This window comes from Athene noctua, chromosome 4 (assembly GCF_965140245.1).
Source record: "Athene noctua chromosome 4, bAthNoc1.hap1.1, whole genome shotgun sequence".
Taxonomy (NCBI): domain Eukaryota; kingdom Metazoa; phylum Chordata; class Aves; order Strigiformes; family Strigidae; genus Athene; species Athene noctua.
The window spans coordinates 67,113,614-67,135,687 of NC_134040.1; the positions used below are offsets into that span (position 1 = coordinate 67,113,614).

The 22,074-nt window shown below is 43.5% G+C and overlaps 2 protein-coding genes across 2 annotated transcripts in view; both read right to left on the reverse strand.

The window, feature by feature from the left end:
* Positions 1–16,827, reverse strand: part of RNF175 (ring finger protein 175) — a 31,811-nt gene extending 14,984 nt beyond the window's left edge. Inside the window, 2 exon segments of the mRNA XM_074905946.1 lie at positions 14,567–14,656; positions 16,726–16,827. Of these exon segments, the coding sequence (XP_074762047.1) occupies positions 14,567–14,656; positions 16,726–16,827 (192 nt within the window).
* Positions 16,828–18,047: 1,220 nt separating this feature from the next.
* Positions 18,048–21,854, reverse strand: SFRP2 (secreted frizzled related protein 2). The gene is made up of 3 exons (XM_074904042.1): positions 21,233–21,854; positions 20,527–20,607; positions 18,048–19,109 (listed from the first exon to the last, which is right to left on the reverse strand). Exons 1-3 carry the CDS (start codon positions 21,723–21,725, stop codon positions 18,805–18,807), a joined length of 879 nt encoding a protein of 292 aa, XP_074760143.1. The 5' UTR covers positions 21,726–21,854; the 3' UTR covers positions 18,048–18,804.
* Positions 21,855–22,074: the final 220 nt, after the last annotated feature.

The window sequence follows — 22,074 nt, forward strand, 5'->3', positions numbered from 1 at the left end:
ATTGACAGTCTAGTCTTAGTCAGCAAATACTGTAAAATGGAGACTTGCTTTTGTAGTTCATATGTATGCTAATGTACCTTTACAAAATTGCTGGACTACACATCTGCAGACTCTAATCTCATTACAGCCAAATTAAATTGCAACAATTACATTATATAGCTCAAAGTAGAGATGCATTTCAATTCATGCTGCATTATTTATTTGTGTACCAGCCAGTAAGTAACAGAGAACTTGCAGATTCTGAAAATGCATTTATGTCTTGCTAATTGAACCTGATTTCTATTGTTACTGTGCAATAAAACTGGAAATATGCTTGGAATAGTTTACATCCCGATTTTCTCAGCATTGTATGCTGTTACATTTTGACTTTGTAACAAGCTAGGGACCAGTTAAGAGGAAGGTTAATGGGCCTTCAAAAATAAAATTAGTTTTATTTCAAAGACAGGAGATCATTCACTAGTATTTCATCATATTCTATTAGTATACTTCCTTCCAACTTATTAAAGTGAGGAACTTGTACAAAATACTGATTTTGTTGTTGTTGTTGTTTTTACTTTTTCCCCCAAATTTTTCTTCAAATATCCGTTTATCTGTGCCAGAATTTGGATATGACAGTGGTTAAGAAAAGGAAACAAAATTACAGTCCATGCAGTGTTTTAAACACTATTTTGGATAATGCACAGCCAAATGAATCCTTGAATCTACATCTTCTCTTTTTAAACTCTGATTCTCCTCCTCTTCCCCTTCAGTGGGTGGCAATGGCTTGGTGATGAGGGCTGCCCTGTACTATGTGGATGTGCTGCATGAGGCAAAGACCAGAGCAGCAGGTGAAGGCTTGTCACAGCAAGGCAACTAGGATGGACTTTGTCCCTAGGGCAAAAAACTGGACAGGAGAGGTTAGGGAAAGTACTGTGGGATACTGCTACCTGGGTGCTGCAGTTTGTGGTGCAGGGGTTGGGGGAAGGAAGAATGAAAGTAATGTACACAAGGAAGCACGGTGGAGTATGTTGACAGTGACCATGGAGAAATACAGTGCGTAGAGGCAAATACTATGTGGCAGCATGGTGCTGTGTGTGCAGCAGTGGGTGTAGTAACCCTGAGCAGCCCTGGCTGTGAAGGTTGGGTACACAATTGAGGGGAGAGCACTGGGGGCTGCTGTGTGGCATGGAAACAAGGGACAGTATTGTGGCTGCTGACAATGGGTACAGAGGACAGCGAAGCCCTGTTTTAATGTGTAGACAGACTAAGGTATCTGAAGGTTTTATCTGGCCTCCAGGAAAAGGACAATTTAAGGTTTTGGACCCAGCTAGGGCCTGTAACATCAGCGTGTAATGGATGATCAGTGAATGTATGGCCACGAGCAAGGCTTTGCCCTTGACAGTGTTCCCTCAGTAGGGGCAAACTGTGACCTGGCCAAAAGGTATTTGGTATAAATGCTAAACTCTTTTCTAAACCCAGCATCCATCAGCAGCAGACAGGGATCAAGACTAGCTGCCATTTGTGCAGTCGGGGCCCCTCTTCTGGCTGTTGGGTAAAAAGTGCTTGCTAATGAGGTGTAAACTAACATTATCCACCTAAAGCTGGACAGAACAGGACAGGAAAATAATACTGTCTTAAAAGAATGGGCAGAAGAGCTTTTATATGTGTAGAAGAATTATTTTTCTGAGACAGCACAGGTGAATCCCTGTTTATTTACACTGGGATGAAATAAAAACTTCAGAGCAGGCAAGCAGATGCTCTGAGGTGTGTTTTAACTTTCTCAGTTGGATGACTGAGAGTTTCGAGAGTTTTTTAATCTTGAGGAAAGTAATTTCTCCAAATACATCTGCATTGCTTATTAACATTGATCTCATCTTTATTGCAGTGTTGTACTCATTTTCCAGTGTTTGTGTTTAGTTTTAAACCAGATTGCAAGGTTGCTGGGGGAAGGCTTACATGTTCTTATGTATGCTTTAGCCACTAAGCACCCAAAAATTGTGCCTGGGCTTTTCAATACTACTACAGTCCTAATGAGGAGTAATTATGATTAATGCATAGTGTTGTACAGAGAGCTACTGTCTCACCCTGTGCCAGCTGTTGTAAAATCCTGTAAAAGCTGTATGTGGGCAGGGAAATATTTAATGTTTCTTGATGGCGCTGTTTTCCAAAAGGGAAGGTAAAAAGTGTAGAGACAAACGAGGGCCTGACAGCCTCACTCCACAAGAGTGGGCTGGTGGTGGGGTGCCCAGCCCTGCTGAACTGGGCCAGGAGAGGTAGGTCGTACCAAGCTGATGGGCCGAGAAGCACAATGCTCCTGTATTTTGGGGCAGGAGCTGCAGGTTTAGGTTTAGAGGTGTGGGTTTGACTCTGCCCCTTCCTGCCTACAGAGGCCTGGGGAGTGTCTGGCCTCCCCCATGGCGCCTGCTCCCTCGCAACCTGTGGGGTGATGGGGCTGAAAATGTGGCTCCTCATCACATGGCCAATACCACCTCTTGCATATGCACCTGTATGTATATATACACACACCACTGTATACACCCAGACACACACAGCTGCAGCCAGACACCTCCCAACACAGCTGCCCTACACCTCCCACTGCTGCCAGCCCCTCTCCAGCCACCCTCATCGCTCCTCCTCCCTCTGGCCCTGCTGCTGCACCTCCAGGACCTGTGCCAGAGCTATGGCAGTAGCCATGCCTGCAGCCATGCCCGCAGCCGTGGGTGGGAAGGAAGGTGCTGCCACTGGGTGCCCGCCCAAACCCACGGCCCCTCCGCGGCTGCGCTGCCGGGCGGCCATTTGTGGGCAGTGCAGCAGGGGGTGCACGGAGACCCAAGATGCTGGCGCTGGAGCAGGGAGTTGCCGGCCCGGCTGGGCTTTGCATACTCGTCCCCGATCCCTCAGCCCGAGTCACAGAAGCGTTATGCAAAACGGTTGGGATTTTTTCCTCTGAGGTTTACTGGCGTTGCTCTTGCCGGCCGGGGGATGAGCAGCAGCGATGCTCCAGGCTGGGCTCGGGAGCGGACAAGGCAGCACCCTGGTCTGTTCACCCCAGCGCTCGGATGGCTGTGTGCAGCCCAGACTGCCACTGTTGGCCTCTCCCGCCTCCATTACCCATTTTAAACACGAGAGAGGACATACGTATCTTTATTATTCTCCCTGTTGGGTTTGCTTCATGCATCTGACAAGTAGCTGTGGGGAAGCAGCCTCTTAGAGGTCACTCAAGCAGGCTGCCAAGGCAGCAGCAAATTGAACTTTATTAGTGGTTGTTGTTGCCAGATACTTACTTAATTTCATTATCTGATGCACGAGACACCAGAATGGAGGTGGTCTGTGTTCTCCTGGTCCTTTCTGGGCCTGTTACTGAGGATCCTGAAAAGACGGCCACGTGTGCAAGTCTCGAACAGCTGTGACGTGGCAAGGTTGCCGAGGGTTCACACCTGGTCCTTTGCTTTTTGTATGGTGCTGGAGGAGGTTTTTAGTGTGTCTCTGTTGTATGGGGGGACAAATACCAGTAGTTAGTCAATGCATACTCACAAACAGCAGGCATCAGTCCTGCAACGAAGAGAAGCTGAGGCAGACCCTCGTCATCTGGCACCTGCTGCAGTAACCCAAGGACAGCTCAGCTCTGCACCAGTATGGATCAATCTGGGGCTTGGGTTTGCAAATGAGTGATCTTTGGCTATGGCGGCTTCCCTCCTAGCTGACCAACTCCCCGGCTGGAGCCTATTGCCAGAAAGACCAGCGCAGTCCTTGCCACAAAGTTCTCTCTCAGTGTCAGGACTGTGTGCAGACCCTAGCAGGTGCATGAATAAATGCTACAGTAATATAGATAATTAATATCAGTCACTGCTAGGAAAGAAAGGCCTTATCTAGGAAGGATAGTGGTACTTTTATTAGCTATTTCCCTATGAGTAGATATATATTTACATTGCTGTAAGAATTTAAACATAATAAAAAGTATATACTTTCTCTTACATCACCAGAGTTAGTGAAAAATCACTGGAAACCAGTACAATCTTTTCTTCCAGAAAGCAGAAAATTGAACCTAAAACTAGGTACAGGCCTAGGAGTGGGATACTTGGGCAGCTGAAAGAGGTTACACTATGGCCCCTGACCAGTGTGAATAATAATATTCAAAACTATCTTCTATATTTAAAAAAAAAAGTATATATTTTAATACAGTGGATTACATGTCATAATGTTATGCAGTTTCATTGTATAGCTTCCATACTGGCTGTTTAACTCAGAATATGCATCAAAACATTCACAATTAAGCTTGAGTCATCAAATGGTTTTTTGTTATAAAAGTAGTAGTTTTCTATTTTTAAGTGCTCAACAGCAGGATCTCTGTTTTTGAAAGTTGGAAGGCTAAAGAGCATTTACCTCTCACAAAGCAGAAATATTCAAAGGAAAGCTTGTATATGTTGTTAACCTACTTCTTCCCTTCTTCAGTGTTTTAATAAATAGGGCTAAGCAGTCAAAGTGAGTCTAGGTGATAGAGGAATGTTTCTGCATAAATTAATAGTGCCCATGTTTGGTACATGCATACTGTACCTTTATAACACTTATCAAAGAAGAGTCTTGGAGCACTTGGCAGAAATCTAATCAAAGGTAAGGAGCAGTGTAAGATAGTGTAAACCAAATCAAGGCTTTTAAATGACATGTGCAATTAACATCTGGGGCCCTGTTTTTCCATCTCAATCTCCTGATGACCAAGCAGCCCTGTCAGTTGTTAGCTTTACCCAACCATTCAATGCAACACAAACACCACTATAAACTTTATTCTTTGAGCTCTCCCCTAAAGACTGCTTTACTGGATTCATCTATGTTTTCATAAACTTGATATGCTTCAAAGGTTTGCTTTGGTCTTACAAGGGAACAACTTTTTCTGGTTGACTAGGCTGGATTCTGGGACTCCTGGGAAGCAAAAATTAATGGATTTTTTTTTCTTCTTGGAACTTTTGTGGGAATGTCAAAACTGCTGAAGCTCCAGAGCAGGTCAGATAATTTTTGGCAAATTCTCTGTGTGATAACTACAATACAATACCGTACTGGAAAGGAAAACCCATTAGAAAGATTATAGTAACTAGTATACTTTTTTTAATCTCATGATGCACACAATTTATCAAGAAAGTAAAATAACATAAAAATATTCATTGGATACATTTATGAACAAGAACAAACCAATGTGAATAAAGCAAGATGGACATCAACTGCTTTCACTATAAGCTTAAATCACTGAAAATTGTTCCCCTATACAGGCAATAAAATTTTCTTTTTCCAACTTCCCCATAAAATGCAAAAATGGGATCTCTTCTTGCAAAGATTGAAAGGCTATTGATTTTAATTTTCATTTGCACTAGTTAAAATTAAAAGTGCAAATTTCTATGCACTGAAACATGCATGTACACCCTGTGCTCTGTGCATTGTCTATTTTATGTCCAGCCTCTGGATATTATCAGATAAGAGAAGAACATTTTTATTTTGTGAAGGAGGTACTCTTAAAAAGCAACAAAGCACGCCAGGCAAGGGAGAATAGAAATCTACCATAAAGTGGGACATGAAAATGTGTTTCTCTTTATATCTGCAAAAGTTAGTGAAACAGACCTCTTTACCTTAAATAATGAAAATTCAAGAGCCAAAACCCCTTATTTCCCACCTCCTTGTGACTGGTTTAGGAAGAGAAAATTTTCTACAATAACAGTACCATTCTTCTTAGTAACTTCTAATTTTTTAGCTATTAGGGTTATTTTTTAATTTTTTTTTTTTAAAAAAAGAAAGTCTAAAAATATGCATTTCATAAAATGAAAGCAGTGAGACCTTTATCATCCCAGGACCCCGGAATCTGGGCACCTGTAAAATGTTTTGAAAGACTGGCGGTGGACTCACGCTAAAGGCAATACATGTAGACCTACCTTACACAATAGCACTATCTGGCATCTGTCCTGTGGTAGAAATGGGAAATAATTATCATAGAGATGCAACATTACTTTTGCCTCTGGTGGTATTTATGTTGTCTAAGCCATCACTGCTTTGGAATATAGTAGCAGAGAGCAGGAGAGTGCTGAGAAGGACGAGGGACAACATGATCAGTGGGAGCAGGCTGCCATGCACTTGCAAACTTAAAATCTGACAACTGAAGTAGCATGGAGCTGCATTTCAGGGAAGCTCAGAAAGGAGGAGGGTAGCTGAGGGCTAGAGTGAAAACTAAAGCTGGGAAATAGGGTGCTGCACTAAGAAAAGAAGATAACACAGCTAGGGGATACCAGGTGTACTCCAGGCAGAGTACAGCAAAGAAATGAGCGATACACATGTACCCTGGCTGGAGCTGCTGTCTGGTGTAGGACGTCTGCCTGAACAGTGCAGAATTCACTGAACCCAAGCCCTTTATTCCTGCTCAGCTTGTGGTTCAACATAGTGTGTCTTTCACTTTGGCATGTAGAGCCTTGGTCTTGCTATTGCTTGCTGAAATGCAGTGTTGCTCCCACTGAAGTTGACGGGTTGAATCATGGCGGTGAAGCGATGTGGCTGCAAAAGCCTTTGTGGTGTGGGCAAGGAGTGCACCAGCCCATGGCGTGCTGGGGAGGCAGCTGCTGAGCAGCATGGTGTGTATGCAAAGCAGCTTCTCCAGCTACAACCTGACAACTGAAGGCACTGTGAGGCCTCTGGACCATTGCTGTGTGCCTTACATCCTGGGTCACATGCCAAAATCCATGCCCCAAAGCAGTCACGTGCGTGCTTTAGTCTTGCTGAAGTCAAAGGGAGTTGAAAACGTCTTCAAAGTTCAGCATGTGTCTGGGAGATGCACAGTCATTGTGCCGTCCTGCTGCAGGGAGGTGCATTTCTATCTCACAACAGCTTTGAGGCCGCAGCAATTGAGTCCAAGGCTCACAGTACTTGCTGTTGCATTTTAGCTGTATTCGGAAGGGAGCACACTCCATCTGAATGTGTGTTTGGTTTTGCACCTCTGAGCAGCGACCGCTCCAAGCTCCCAAATTTTCAAAGAGTTACATGGGGATTTATCCAGCAAATCCCATTATAATCAATGGGAGACGGGTGAATAATTACACTGCAGTTCTTTGTAAATTATGGGGAAAGTTGCCAGTTATTGCTGATTACGATGCTGACTTTTTGTAGATATAGATCCACGCATCTATTGGGAAAGGCACTTAGACCATCAGGTTATTTCACATATTGGTATAGTTTCCATGTTTACTGTGCATATCACTTCAAAGAACCGAGGTTGATGACTTCTGGTCCACTGTGTTAGCAGTCCGTCTCCTCTCCATCTCCTGTTGTTTCCATTCACAATCCAAGTAACAAAAAATGGTGGTGTAAATAGAACTCCAACAAAGAGTTCTGTTGAGCCTGTAATGCTCCCCTGAAAGGAGGCTGTCTAGGGGATGAATGGAGCAGCCTCAGCCTAGCAGTAGCGGGGAAATAGATGACTTGGCATTGGACAGCAGCAGCCAGCAGGGTGCATATGCCTAGTGTAGTGGCAAATAATGGTTAAGCTAGTCAGTTGGAGGGCTAAATGAGAGTACATTGTCTAACCCTGTAACCGTAACTAAATTGTAACCTGAAAAGAGTTTATAAACATCTGGCTGCTAGCCCATCTCTAAAGCTTAATAGCTAAATCTGAAGTGCAGAATTTTTTAAGGCTGCAAATTATTACTTGGAAGTATTACCAGTTTAAGCAGATTAATTGCATTTCAGGATTGTAGAGTGTATTAAATTGTGGTTTGAGCATCTCTGCTGAGTTTTCCCATTAAATTAGTTTTCACAAGATCAACATTTATGATTGATGCTATTTCCATTTGGAAATAGACGTTAATCTGAAAACTCATTTCAGTTTCATGACATCTTGCTGCTGATTTTATAGCTCCACTCAGTGTTTCATACAGAATTCTAGTCTGGTGGTACACCCTAACTTCACTCATTATTATATTCATGTCTTTATCCAGATGCTCATCTGTTTAAGCTCAAATGGAGTGACACATCTGTATCTTTTGATTTCTCACAAATTTAGCAGTGCGGGAGCACTTTTCCCTGTACAGTCCTATTTTATTTTAATATTGCTATTCACTGACAATGAAAAGCATATACTGGTTAGACTAATAAGCATGTGACCTCCTCTGCAGACTTTTTATAGCTCCCGTTATTAATAGGACAGCATCTATGTGCCCCACACTTGTTTTGCAAATACTTACAATAGTTGGAATCATTTTCTAATTACTTAAACAATGCACTGTGGCAGCACCAATTGAAATTCCTGTAGGCTACAGGCTTGCTAATTGTTTCCTTTAGTAAACCTAATTTATAGGGCTGTGCAAATAGTTGCTGGGTTTAAAGTATTTTGGCAGCTGAACTGAAAAAAAGATGTTATGGACTGAATGGAAACTTCATTTCTTTAGAATTGTCAGCACAGCAACCAGGATTGATTTGAGGTTATAGAAATATTTCTTTAACACCTGGCAAACTGTTTCATTTGGGTTTCAGGTACATTTAATAAAAGCAAAGGATTGGATCATAAACATGAGAGGGAAGTAGTCCCAGCACTCCCATTTTATCTGCTGCTTGAGTGAGTAGGGCAATTTACCTGGGACTTTAACAACTTAAATTCAAGACTCCAAACTGCTTGAAGCTTTTAGTAAGGTTTGCCTAACACTCAGATGAAAGTCTTAACACTGGAAATGAAGTATTCTGGGGTGGAGCTCTATTTCTTTCCTAGGATGCCTAGATTAAAAAATAGATCCAACAGGCAAAATCAGAACACATTGGTCAGTTTTCTTGTTCTGGATCTTCTCTGTTTATGAGTCTGACATGGGGCTATGGCACACACCTACAGGGGCAAGAGAGAGGCTGAGGATGAGATGGGCTCTGACCCCTCTATTTCATGTTCTGCCACTGTTGTGCAAAGTGAGTAAGTCATCAGACCATAAGCTTATTCCTCCTCTAGCTGATTTATTCTATAACTTTATAGAATTTGAAAAAGCTTCAGTAGTAAAAGTTGAGAGTGAAACACCCAGCATACTCTCATTCAAGTGTGTAGCTACCAAAATCTCTGGTTGCTGGTTGAGCTCTTGATCTGAACTGGGACACAGAGCACAGAGGGGAGGAGGGGACAGATTTAAACCTAGATCTCCCACAGCCTAGAAAAGTGTTTGCCATCTTGTCTCACATACCTATTTGAGTGTGCATGAGTGAGTACAGATGATGCCAGTGACTGTGCAAGTCTGCTACCAAAACTGGAATATTTAATTTCAGAAATGTCCACTCCCAAGCTTGGAAATGAAAAAGAAACAATTTATTTGAGTCATCCAAACCAATAAACCATTTAATGAAAAAAAGTTCAGCCAGCTGCACTTGGTTAAAGAAACTTCTCATAGTGTGAAAATTGACAAAGACCTTAGGTTTTCCATTTATCTGAAATTGCTATCAATCCTGTAACTTTTATAACCCTTATTGAAGAGGTTTTTGTTCTCTAAAAACCTCTGAGAAATACTGTACATTTTGGGAAACTTGTTTAAAAAGAAAAAACTTGCCAAAGACTTTATTTTTTTGTTGGTGTTTTCTACTATTTTTACTGGATCTGGAATAAAACCAGCTACTAACAAGGTCTTATTTTTCAGTCTTTCTGAAGTCTAGATGTTTTACATAGTCCTCAGGTTTTCTTCCTGTTCTTTAACATACTTCTATATTAGCAATCTCAGTTAAGAACCTTTGGGGTTTTTTTCTCTCCTCTATTTTTTTCAGGTCCAAGTAAGATTTACTCAAAGACACATCCGCTATGTCTTTGTTGCTTTACTCTGAATGCCTCCATAGGAAAGTAAAATACAAAAAGAAGGCACTTTGCCAGGCACAGACCTAAGTGTATGCAAACTTTGGTCATTCAGATTCTCAAGGTCAAGTCTAGTGAATCTAACTCTTCCCAAAGATGAGTATTTTCTTTTCCCCACCCCTTACTTTCCTCCCCATCTGCAGCCTCTCTGCTAGCTGTAGCATTTATACCATAACACTGAGAATGAGCATGAAATGTCAAAACTAACAATTCCCATCTGGGGTTAAGGTAGTGGCAGATGACTTAAGGACTATGCAAGCCCCTGCCCCAAACCAGGGGTTCACTGTGGCCTGTTGTATCCCTATCTCTAAAGATAAACTTGAAAAACCAGCCCTCCTCTGCCTTCCCAGGGATCTGCACCCTTATCTCTAGTCGTTGCTCACCAACACTTTTATCTGTCAAAACCCTCTCTGCTGCCCTAGCAACAAGCATCCAGGCTCTTTTCCAGCTGACATAAGCTTCCTGCCACCTCCTGATGACAAGAGCTTCCAACATTTCCAGCTGTCAGACTTTCAGCATCTGCTCCACGTGTCACCAGTCTGACTTCGCTGAACCTCAGGCAGCTTTGCACTCAGCCAGTTGCCTGATGCTATACGGTGAGAATGACTTCATCCTGACCACAGTCACTTGTCCACCTCTTTATGTGCTGAAACAGAGACAATCAGGGCTGCTGTTTTATCTTACAGAGAGCTTCTGCTATTGCATTTATAAACAACTATATGTTTTATTCAGACTTAATCAGCTATTGTATTAATACTATTTTAGAGCAGTGGCTTCAATGGGGCTCTATTAAAATCTATTCAAAATGCTTCTTTTCTAATTGGAGCTTGAGCAGAACTGGCTCTTCTGTATTGTTGATGTCTTTAATTTATATATAGCATATCATTCAGAAAATAAATACTCTTACTGTTAAAGAGTCAGACTCCTCAAAAGCAGTCAATACTGGATTTACTCTGCTTCTATTAATGTATATGGAATTTTACCGCTGATTTCCCTAGGACGAGCTCTAAGCCATCATTTCACACTTCATAAAGTCTACCTAGAATGTGTGTTGGTACCAAATTCCCTGGCAAATTTTGGCTTTTTTTTTTTTTCTCTGAAGCTCTGTTTCTGTACAGTCCTGTCAGTAGTGTGTCAGAAATGGAATACACCAGCCAGATGAGAATCTCCCATTGAAGTAGATTATGCCATTGCAGTATTCACCAGCACCTTCTTCTTATCTCTTTTTCGAGTGGTGCTGTGTGTAAAGTTTTCCACAAGCTCTTCTAGAGCCTTTTGCTCCTTAAGAGGATCAAAGATAGAACGAGTGTGGGAGACAGGCAAGCAGGAGGAGAGCCAGGCTGGCAAATTCAGCAAGCCTGGGCCTCAGGTACTCAGCCATATCAAGATGACCGTAAGGCTGAAAAGGTGTATTTTTCATGTCTAAGATACAAGTGCGCTGAGACCAGCCCTGCAGGTGGTCATTAGGCTGCCATCTGAAGGGATCCAGCCTGCTGCTCTCCTGTCCTGTGGGAGCACAAAGGGCTGGAGCAGCACCGCAGCCCTTGCTCCTTGCCTGCTCTGAAAGGATAGGTCCCTGGGGGACCCTTTCATGTGGTTCAGGGACAGACCACGCCAAGACAAAGTTGGTACCGCAAGCTCCTTAATAGCCCTCACCAACTTCCCTTGATGCTGGGCAAGCCATAGCAGCAAACTGAGACTAAGCCTGCTGTAACATATTTGTTTCTTTGCAAACGTCTGGGGTGAGGGCCCATTCTCAGGATGCGCTTTGTGTGACCTACCTGCCACCTTCATCATCTGCTCCCTGCACATCAGATGGTGCAGCCATGGGACTAAGTGGGTCTTCTGCTCAGCTGCTGAACTCAGCACAAACCACTCATAATATTTAGTTCTTTTCATTCAGGGCTCATTTGGAGTTGAGTAAAAGAGCTGAGACGATGCATTATCTGCCTTGTGTGATTGAGGAAGGTGGTGGGAGCACACAGTTGGCAGTAGGGTGCAGAAAATGGAGCCTCTGTGGAGCAGCTAGCTCACATTCAGATACAATATGCACACATTAAGTGCAGTTATTGCTAGGTGAACTTCACCCTAAGGCAGGCTGTGACACTCTACTAGCATAGAGGTGCTATACTGTAATCCATATTCTAGATGTCTCCAGTAATCCTTTTGAGTTTCATATAGGAGAAAATGAAGTGCCTCTTCCATCTTCCATTTTGAGAATTCTCATTAAGTAATAGACCCTTTATGAACTACAAGTATATATAACTGGATTGCTGACTTTTATATTACTCCTTGCTATGTAGTAGTTAGCTGCAGCGGTCGCAAGGCAAATCTTAACAGTTAATGTAGTTTCCTGCTGCATTGTGTTGTGGAAGGCAGTGTTTCACACAAATCTTTTCTTGTTCATCTACTTAACATAGCAGCACAAAGTTGAGGGGGATGCTAATCGTTCCAGTAAGATTTCTAAAGCTTAGTTCTAGACTGAGGGATTGATTTCCATGCAGTGTTTTCTTGTGAAGGTAGAGCTAGCTAGCTTTAGAATTCTGGAGGTACCTTATGAAGGTAGAAAGTCTGTTTCTGTGGGGAAGCCAGATTGCATATTCTAGTCAAATGATGAAACAAAAGGGTTAAGAAAATTTTAACGTTTCACATGTGTGGGACAGATTATGATACTACTACTTGCTTATTTTTTCAACAGTCTAGATCTCATTTCCAAAATCCCTGGGTGCCAAGTACATTAAACTCTCTAAGGATATATGCATTGGAGCCAAATTTTTAAATATATGTGGGTACTTCAAGCAACAGATAAGCATCTGTAAGCATCTAACGGGATTTTAAATATGCCTTCTTACGTCGCTTCTAACAAATTTAATTTTTTGTCCTTTTGTTGTGTAAATTACTTAAAAATCAAAACCTAAGAATACTTTGGAAACTGAACTTATGCTTTAGTTTCGTAGACTCTTTTGAAAACCCATGCTCTATTTAAAAATCCACACTGTGTGAAAAAACACTGTCATTCATATCACTGGGATGATTGCAGCGCTAAAGATCACAGAATGTAAATGAGAGTACTGAAAATTTTTCCCATATTGAGGAATCCAGCCTCTGAAGAAAACAGGCTGTGTGAGGCTATAAGATTATCTTCAAAATAATTTTCTTCCCTTGTTGAAAACAAATTATTAACCCCCCTAATTCTTAAATTACAGTGTATTTTCTTGTCTTGCCTGATTATTTTTTGAGGGGGGAGTTGCTCTAGTTTCTGAAACTCTGCCTCTCAAAACTCTTTTGCCTTACCTATTACAATTAAGCTATTGTTTGGCTTAGGAAAGTAGCCTGACTTAATTCAGGTTTGTGCCTCAGAGTAAACTGAAATGTTTAATAGCTCTGTGTGTGCCTAATGATGTGAGCCCTGCAGCCACTAAAGCACCTGTCTCAGTGTGTAACCGGCCAGGGTTCACCATTGTGCATGGTTGGAGATTCACATAACAAAACAGGCAATTAGACAGTGTTAGGGATTTGGAGCAAACTAACAATGCAGGGAAATTGCCAGCGAAGATTAGTTATCTCTTGCCTGATAAAATCAGGTATCAATGGAAAACTCTTGAATTGTCCTTCCATATGGAAAGTTTAATGTCTAATGAAGACTGCCAGGGTTAAGCTCTGAAAACAAAGATCTGGAAAGTTGAAAGTGTGCTTAAATTAACATTTCTGCTACCCTTTCAGATCACTCCTAAATCTGTGAGTTGCTGCCAGTTTTGACTGTGCGCCTAATGGCAACCTGTTGTGTCCAAATAGAAAATACTCTGTGGTTTTCACCTTTGTGGATTGAAAATTACTCCAAAAGAATGATGTGCAGCATTTGGGATTTGAAAGAGCAGCATTAATAGTATTGCCTTATTGTGGGTCTTAGAATGTATATATGCTCTTCCTTGGATCTGTTCTGTAAGACACTGAGCATTCCTTTTAACTTGTGCTGGTCTTCCTGGCTCAACAGCTTCCCTGTGTGTGCAATAACTGGTTTTGAAGTTTGCTCCATCAGCTGCTTCATGGTGCAGATTTCTGCGTTGGTTGGTTATTTTGATCAGTCGTGAGAGCAATGGGCTGGCTGGCTGATTGCTGAGGTGTTCCTCCTGGCTGGGTGACAGGCTTGCTGGCTGACCTCGGCCAACTGGCTTTAACTCTGGTGGGGGATAGCGGCTAATATTTTCCAAGGCATCTAGGTGATTTAGGAGCCCATGGCTCACCCTGAAGGGGGTTGATACATTTGGAAAATGTTAGTCTATTAAACTCATCCCAAAGGGATATAGTGTGGGCTAATTTATGTTTGTAAGGCAGCTTGGGGTCTTGGATTCCTGTGATGTGAATATCTTGCACTCTCCTCTTCATAGAGGCAAACAAGATCCATTCCTGTGGTCATTTCATCAGACAGTCAGGCTGTACTGAATCTACATCTGCTGATAAGAAAGCAACTTCTAGATAAATCATACAGGCATGTTTCTGAAGCCTAGAAATAAGAACTTCTGGCTCCAATAACAAAAGCGTGGGCTGCCCAACCCAAGGAAGTCTGCCTACTGCTCTGGTAGCAATCAATCCATCACCCTTCCTCTGGTATTGCCAACTGCGGGCACATTGCGAGGGCTCGCAGGGCTGGTAGGTGTGGCAAAAATGGCAGCAGGCCTCAGAAGCAGCAGAAAAAAGGAGCTGCCCTGCCAACTGCATGGGGGTCACTCATGCCCCAGCAGGCACCTGGGGGACAATGAGGTGGCCCATTCTTGAGTTGCGGTGGCTCTGCTCCTGGCTGTTGCCCTTGATGGCTGAAGAGGGGTAGTGAGACATCTGAAAGAAGGTTGAGAGAGGTGCATCCCCACTGGGGTAATACAGGGTTGTAACAACGGAGCTGAGGTAAAGGCGTGCTTTATCTGTGTGTTCTTCATGCTCACTATATTCTTTAAATATCTTTATATTCTGCTGCAGAATAGAAATAGTGGCCATGCCTGAGGCGACCAGCATGTGTCTGTGGTGCTCCTTGTGGCATCTAGTTGCCCTCCTATCCTCACAGAAAATCATTAATTAAATTTAAATGCCTCTTGCTGAATTTCCCGCATGGGTCTTTTTATGTCTTAAGCTGGTCATTAGGATTTTTGTGGCTTGTGTGCTGTTATACTGCATGAGTTCTTTAATAAACCATATTGAGGGCGAAAGTGTCCGTATGAGAGGGGTGAGAGAGAAGCTGAGTGGCTTCTCTGTGGGTGTCTGAAGTGAGCGAGAAGTGAGGGAGAAAAGAAAGGATTAAGAAGTAATTAAAGGATAGAGAATGATAAATAAGGAAGAAAGGAAAAGACTGCAAGGAATATTGCTGATGGGTTTTAAATTTGAATTGCAGCAGTCATTTTTTTTACACACTCAGGGGGAAGAAGTTGGAGGGAGCCTTGGTTGCTGTTATGCTTTCAAATCATAATCTAAGTGCTGCCTTGATTATACACCATTCTGATTGCTGTGGCCTAATGATTAGAGCACAAAACTTGGAGACAAAAAATATGCTGCTTTTCATGACTGTGAAGGACTTGCTGGGTGGTTTTGAATGAGTTATTTCACTTCACTGTGCCTCATTTTCCTGATCTGCAAAATAGGGATATTAATGCCTATTTTTGTGAAGTCAGTCTGAGAAACTTAAATGGAAACTTCTGTATAAATGTCAAGTATCATTATTATTGTTCTTAAGCTAATCCATTGTAGTCAACTGCTTTTATAGTTTTTATGAAAGCAAATACAATGGGAGCTACATAATTGGCTGCCTAACAATGTTGTTTTAATTAGAAGACGACAAAAAGTGTCTGAAAAATGCAACAGTGGGTTGCCTTTTTTCAACAATCACAAAAAAAAATTCTGCTAGAACTGAATCATACCATACCAGGTAATAAAGTTGCTCTGAAGTATATGTGACACACTGATAAGAAGTAACAGGCTCATAATTTTTTGTTACATGTTTGGTTCGCTATTTGCCTGGCACAGTCAGATTTTCAGTTATTGTTGAGCAAGTAAGACTAAGGGTAAAAATGTGAAAAATCTATGTGTTTACTTCTTTGCCAGCATCTGAGAGATGAAGTTTCCTCATGCTGTGACTTTAAAATCCTATTTTTGAGTTAATAGTTTACAATGCCTGGATTATACACCTTTGGAAACAAATAGTATAACAAACCTTGATGCTCCCTCTCCTTGGTAAGGTGAATATGACCCATCTTTTAATACAATGCTGTTAGAACCAGGCGATGGAACTAAACTGGGAAAATGTGAGTCCCATTACCCTTCACATTTGCCAAAAGCCTGTTTATCTGAAAGGTAATCCGGCCTCTGCCATTTTACCCTGAGGGTGGATGGTCCCAGTGATTCAGGCCAGGGCCACATGCAGAAAGCTTTATCAGTAGTGGTATGCTGTATGGCAGGATGCTCTTAATCCAGGACACTGATTATACTAGGAAATTTGAATGTTTGCCAGTCTAGTTTATTCTTCTTCTCCTGAATCTGTCCTGACAGGAACAGGATTTTGCTAGTGTAACGGTGTTTATTTTGTGATGGAGAAAGAGGAATGTTTGGGTTCTTTTAAGACCGAGCAATGTTGGTCATAAGTAATGTGTCTTCATACATCTAAGTGATTTGGCAAAAATCTGTTATGTAGTCTTGGCCTTAATATGACCCCAGAGCGAGTAACTTGTGACCTGTCTGTCCTCATCAGCATCAGTACTGCTGCCTTCTAGAACAGCCCAATTAAGATAATTTTATGGTTGCTGTAGGAGGACTTAGTATCTGTAAGGCACGCTGAGTGGAGAAGTCCTGGCTGTTTGGTTTTGGTCCCCAGAGACTGCATTGCAACAAAGAGACTGCCTCTTCAAAGTGCTTTCCTCTACCAGCCTCACAAACCCATTTTCTGCAGGCTCACTTTCAGCCAGCTCCTCATTATCTGTGCACTCATTCCCTCTAAACCCAAGGCTGTTGAGGGGCAGGTACATTATATGCTGAGTGAGATGGGTAGAGCAATGTGACATCTGGATGCTGATGGTTCTTTAAGATGATGGACATAGTGCTGGTATTAAAATAATTACACCATAGCATGAAAAGACTCAAATCTGGGGAAGCCACATCCATTCAGAAGAAAAGTTTTAATGACTTTAAAGAGCCAGTGTGAAATGGGGCTTTTTGTTTCGTTGGGTTTTTTAATTATTATTTTGAGGATATTTGTGAGGAATGATCTTTTTTTTGCTTGTTCAGAGTCCTGCTCTTGTTTGTACCAGGTGTAGTGAGTGTATTAAGTCTTTGGGAGAGGGCAAACAATTATTTTTTCTAAGAGAAATTTAACATGTTGGATCATTAGATTTTACCTTTGGATCATTAGATTTTACCTTTTTATCCTGATGGTGAGAAAAAAATCACACTATGTCACATTAATATGATTTTTTTTACTTAAAAGAATAATCTAGTATTAGATTTGCATTCTTTCTGTGAATTGTTAGCGTAAAATGTTGTTGGGAATAGCGGACTGCTCATCCTCTCAGTGAAGCTAAGATAAATTTTTTAAGTGTGACAGCACTGGGAAGCAAGAATATTTTTCAGGGTAAGTACAAAATTTTAGCAGGTAATGCTTTTCATCAGAAAACATTTGTAAGAAAAATGCTGAAAAACATTCCTCTAGTTCCACTGTTAGGTGGGTTTTATTTTCTTTCTCAGTAAGAATTGTGAGTGTACATACAGACAAAACATACCTTGCTCTACCATTATTCTGAATTGCTAGTTGCAAATGAGACTTTTCTCTCTACTCTTGCACTCCTTAATATGTCTTTTTCAAGTGTAAGAAATGGATAAATGGATTTGATTTTTAAGCAAATGGTCTCATTGCAATTCCACGTCAGCAAAAAGCAGTCTTCTGAGGAGATGAAAAGGCAGGCGGTCGACACAAAGGAGCCACAGAAAACTCTTCATCTCTAAGAGCTCAACAGACACGTATTAAAACGGGTTGACTGAACTTCAGTCCCATTTCTCGTGGGTTCATCTTTGGGGAAATGAGGTCCACTATGTTTTTTCTGATTGCAGCACCAGCTGCTTCTTCATGCTTCTCTACTGGCCACTTGAGGAAAAAGGCTAAATTCTGCTTTGCCATGACAAAGGTCAGTTGGACAGCTTTCTCCCAGTTCTCCCAAAACAGATTAAAGTGAATACAGACTGAGACAATGTGTAAACTGTCATGTAAAGTTTATATACAAGAATATAACATTTATCTGGAGTATTTACAAGGTTAATTAAAGCAATATTTTACAACTCTTTCAGGTTAACCACTAGGTATATTACAGTTAGGCTAGAGATGGTTTAATTTTCAAAATAATAATAAGAAAAAGTTGCATTCAGATCAACCACCTTCAAAACTTGTTCATTTTTTCTGAGAGAAGGGCTCAGACTTGTGAAAATAAAATGTGAGAATGGTTAATATACTCTTACTGGTGCCTATGTATCACATGCAAGAGTCGTAACATGACCTTTATTGTGTTAATATAGATGGCAAGCCATTTCATCTTGGTGAAAGAGTTGTACCCACTGTGACAGGCCAGTCGCACACATGGCTGTCTTTCTCTGCATCTTCTACTTTTCCACAACAAACATGCACGTATACAGAGAAGCAGCAATATAAATGAACCAGCATTACGAAAAATGAAGAGGGAAAAACCTCAGACCAAAGTCACATTTGCAACCATAAAAAAAAAAAAAAAAGCTTTAAGCAAGATACTTTAATACTTCCCAAAAATAGTCATGATTTTTTTTTATTACATTTTAACCTATGTACAAAAAATGGAGGGCTCCCTCCCCTCTTGGAGAGTGGTCACCATGTCTCATGCCCATGGCATCTCGAGGCTCAGAGGGGCCGAAGCAAGAAGGTGCAGGAGGCCCAGAGAGCTCAGGACAGAGGTGGCTGCTGGAGACAGCCAGAGCCGAAGCCACTAACACTGCAGTTTGCGGATGCTGCGGGAGAACCGCTTGAAAGCCCTCTGCCCTTTTTGCCACCGCTTCAGCGAGGTGATCACCAGTTCCCCAGCTTGCTTTTGCCCCATCACCAAGTAGGGGACGTTGATGTCGTTCATCTCGTCGCAGGTACACTGGAGGCCACCTTTGAGCCAGAGCACGATCTTCCTCAGATCTCTTTCTGTCAGCCCGTTCAGCTTGTAGATGGTTTTGCTCTTTGTTTCGGGGGTGATCTTGGTATCCCCATTGATGTAGGCAATCTCCTTCACTTTTATCTTCAAGGCTAATAGAGCAAGGGGAGGGGGAAGTGGGGAGAGGGAGAGAGATTGAGAGGTTTTTTCCCATTAGTGCACATAAAGAGGACCTGGGGAGGGAGGTGCTCTATTGCTAATTAAACTGTCAGGGCTGACAGAAGAGGCAGCAGGTGGCTCCATTTCTAAAGCCACAAAGGGCATGCAAGTCATTTCAGTTTGAATCAACCTTAGGGTTGAGGTTTTCTGGGTTTCTTTTCTCTTCTTCCCCCTCCCCCTCTTTTTCCTTCCCTTCCAAATTAATATTTTCTCCAGCTTTTCTCCTGTTTGCAAACAGAGAGAGGGCAGGTTAGGGTAAGCAGAGCTCTGGTTTTGGCTGGGAGAGAAAAGTCTTTCTGAAACTAAGAGTTTGAAGGGGAGGTGGGGAGGCAAGTACCTAGACCTAATCTGAAACCTGATCTCTGCTGTGGCCAAAAACTTCTAAACTTAATTTATTAGGCTGGAGAGGATTTTAGGCAAACCTGTAAGGAAATGATATTTCGCATGCATTGTTTTTTTGAAAGAATAGATCCCATGGAGGGCAAATTGGTCCAACAGCTGCATTCGATTTGGTAAAATAACTAGGAGGGGGATGCAGGGCTCTGTAAGAATCTGTGGGGCATGTTTAGCTTTAGGAGGATTTATCTGAGTGCAATTTTGCCAGGCCAAAGTTATTGGTTGTTTTAGTGATTATGTCCCACAGTCACGGTTTCAGGTTTTGGGTGGTGGTGTGGGTTTTTTTTTTTTTTAAAGAAGGACTTTTGAATTGTTGCAGATATTTTTACTACAAATCTGTTTCCAGGTATAAACATTGACCTATTATAAAAGGATTCCCCTCCTTATTCCCTTTTTCTCTTGAAATGCTAATGTGTGGATAATGTGCCATTCACTTGTCTGTGTTGAAGGGGCTTTCTTGTCCTCTTCTAACCCCAGATTTTCCCATTAAGTTTATATCCCCAATTGTCTGTGCATTACCTTCTCTGTCAAATGATATAGAGAGCTTCATTCTTAATCTGTGCAGAGAGTCTTTCTTACGATATGTGAGATTGGTCATGCGTCTCTTTCTCATATGTCTAAATGAAGCTTTGCTCTACTTCTCCCCAGGCAACAGTCTAGATGAAAGATTGGGTTTTTTCCCATTTTACTTTCTATTCGGCTGGCCAGCAACATGCACATAAAAGAGCACTACTTTGAAACAGCAAACAGAAAAGGAATATAAAAAGGGCTACTTTTTATTCCAAGGTGGAATTTTGTGTTTCATGACCCAATGGTCAGAGGGGTCCATCTGCAGCTAAGACAAAGCCCTGCCTTTATTCAGGCACATCTCTCCCTGACTCCACCGGGAGTTTTACCTGATCCTCAACTCTCGAGTTTCAACCGCGGGGGTGGGGGGGCTCTGCTTCCACTTACCAAAGTCATTTTTGCAGAGGTTTTCAACGATGTCATTATCGTCTTCGTTTTTGTTCTTGCAGGCATCGCAGACCTTGGGTGCTGGAAATGCAAGGGACAGTCCCCATCAGGCTCGGGGAGAAGGGGACAGCAGGTGGCGTTGGAAGCCCTTCGGGAAGAGCCGCTTTCCCGACCCCGGCGCCTTCTGCCCCCCAGCCCTTGTGCTACCCGGGCACTGGGACGCGCCTTACCTCGCTGGAGGGGGACACGGTGTGCTTTTAAGGTCACATCTCAACCAAAAGCGGTTTGGTTTTGTTTGTTTGTTTTCGGGGGAAAGAGTAAAGGAAGGGGGGGTAGGACACGGCACAAAGCACCCCAGCGCCGCGCTTCAGCGATGTTCTTTGCATAAGGAGGTCGTCCCTCCAGGAGCCGCGTCCCGGACCTTTTCCTCGGGGACGGAGGCGGGCAAAGGCCGGGAGATGCGGGTCGTCGCCGGTTCCCCGACGGTGCCCGCGGTTTCCCCGGTCCCGTCGGGAAAGCCTCCCCTCCCCTGTGTCGTCGTCGTCCCCTGCCCGCCCGCCCCCCCCCTCGTCCCGGAGCAGCGGGGTGTGCTTTAACGGGAGGGGGACGTATCCGCTCTGCTGCCGAAAGCCGCAGGGGGGGTGCCCCACTGTCGGGGCGGCTCATCGAGGGGGCAGATGCTGGTGGCCCGGCGGCTCCCTCTTACCTTCCCTGGTGACGGGGAGGATGTGGTCGCTGCTGGCCAGCGGGATGCAGAGGTCGTTGTCCTTAGGGAAGCGGCTGCAGTCCAGCATGTCGGGCCAGGGGAAGCCGAAGGCGGACATCACCGGTGCGCAGCTCTCTTTCACCTCCTCGCAGAGCGAGTGGCAGGGCTGGATGATCTCGTCCAGGTCGTCGATGCAGACGGGGGCAAAGAGGGAGCAGAGGAACTTCCTGGTGTCGGGATGGCACTGCTTCTGCACCAGCGGGATCCAGGTGGAGGCCTGCTCCAGCACCTCCTGCACCGTCTCATGCCCCAGCAGGTTGGGCAGCCGCATGCTCTGGTACTCGATGCCCCGGCACAGCAGCATCGGGGCGGGGATGGGCTTGCAGTTGGAGCGCTTGTAGGAGAAGTCGGGCTCCCCGAAGGGGAAGAGCCCAGCGGCCGAGCCCATGCACTGGGACGCCAGCAGGAGCAGGGCACAGAGGCGGCGCTGCATTTTGGGGGGTGGGGGGCCTGGCGAGGGGCTTAGGGGGCCGGGGTGGCGGAGCGGGCGGCGCGCCGCTGCCCTCAGCCGCAGGCAGCGTCCCCCAGCCCGGGCTCCTGCCTGCCAGACGGCCACGGAGGCTCTGAGCGAGATACTGGGGCAACCGGGAGTTTTCTGGATTTTTTTGTATGCAAATGGCAGGGGGAGCGGGAGCTGGGAGGAGCCTGGTGACAGCCATCCTGAAAGGATTGGTCACTACTTTCTCGGTCTGCTTTTGCTCAGGGGGATTGTCTTTTGGCAGGAAATCCCTGCAAGAAACGGTACCGTGCGAGCACGGGGAAGGGGGGAAAAGATCCCCGCG

What these genes read in the sequence shown, in the direction of transcription:
- SFRP2 (XM_074904042.1), bottom strand. Translation starts at nt 21,725, where the DNA reads ATGCAGCGCCGCCTCTGTGCCCTGCTCCTGCTGGCGTCCCAGTGCATG. An exon ending in CCTCCCCGTCACCAGGGAAG is followed by an intron (nt 20,608 to 21,232) that starts GTAAGAGGGAGC and finishes TTGCATTTCCAG; the next exon opens with CACCCAAGGTCTGCGATGCC. An exon ending in CCTCTGCAAAAATGACTTTG is followed by an intron (nt 19,110 to 20,526) that starts GTAAGTGGAAGC and finishes TTGCTCTATTAG; the next exon opens with CCTTGAAGATAAAAGTGAAG.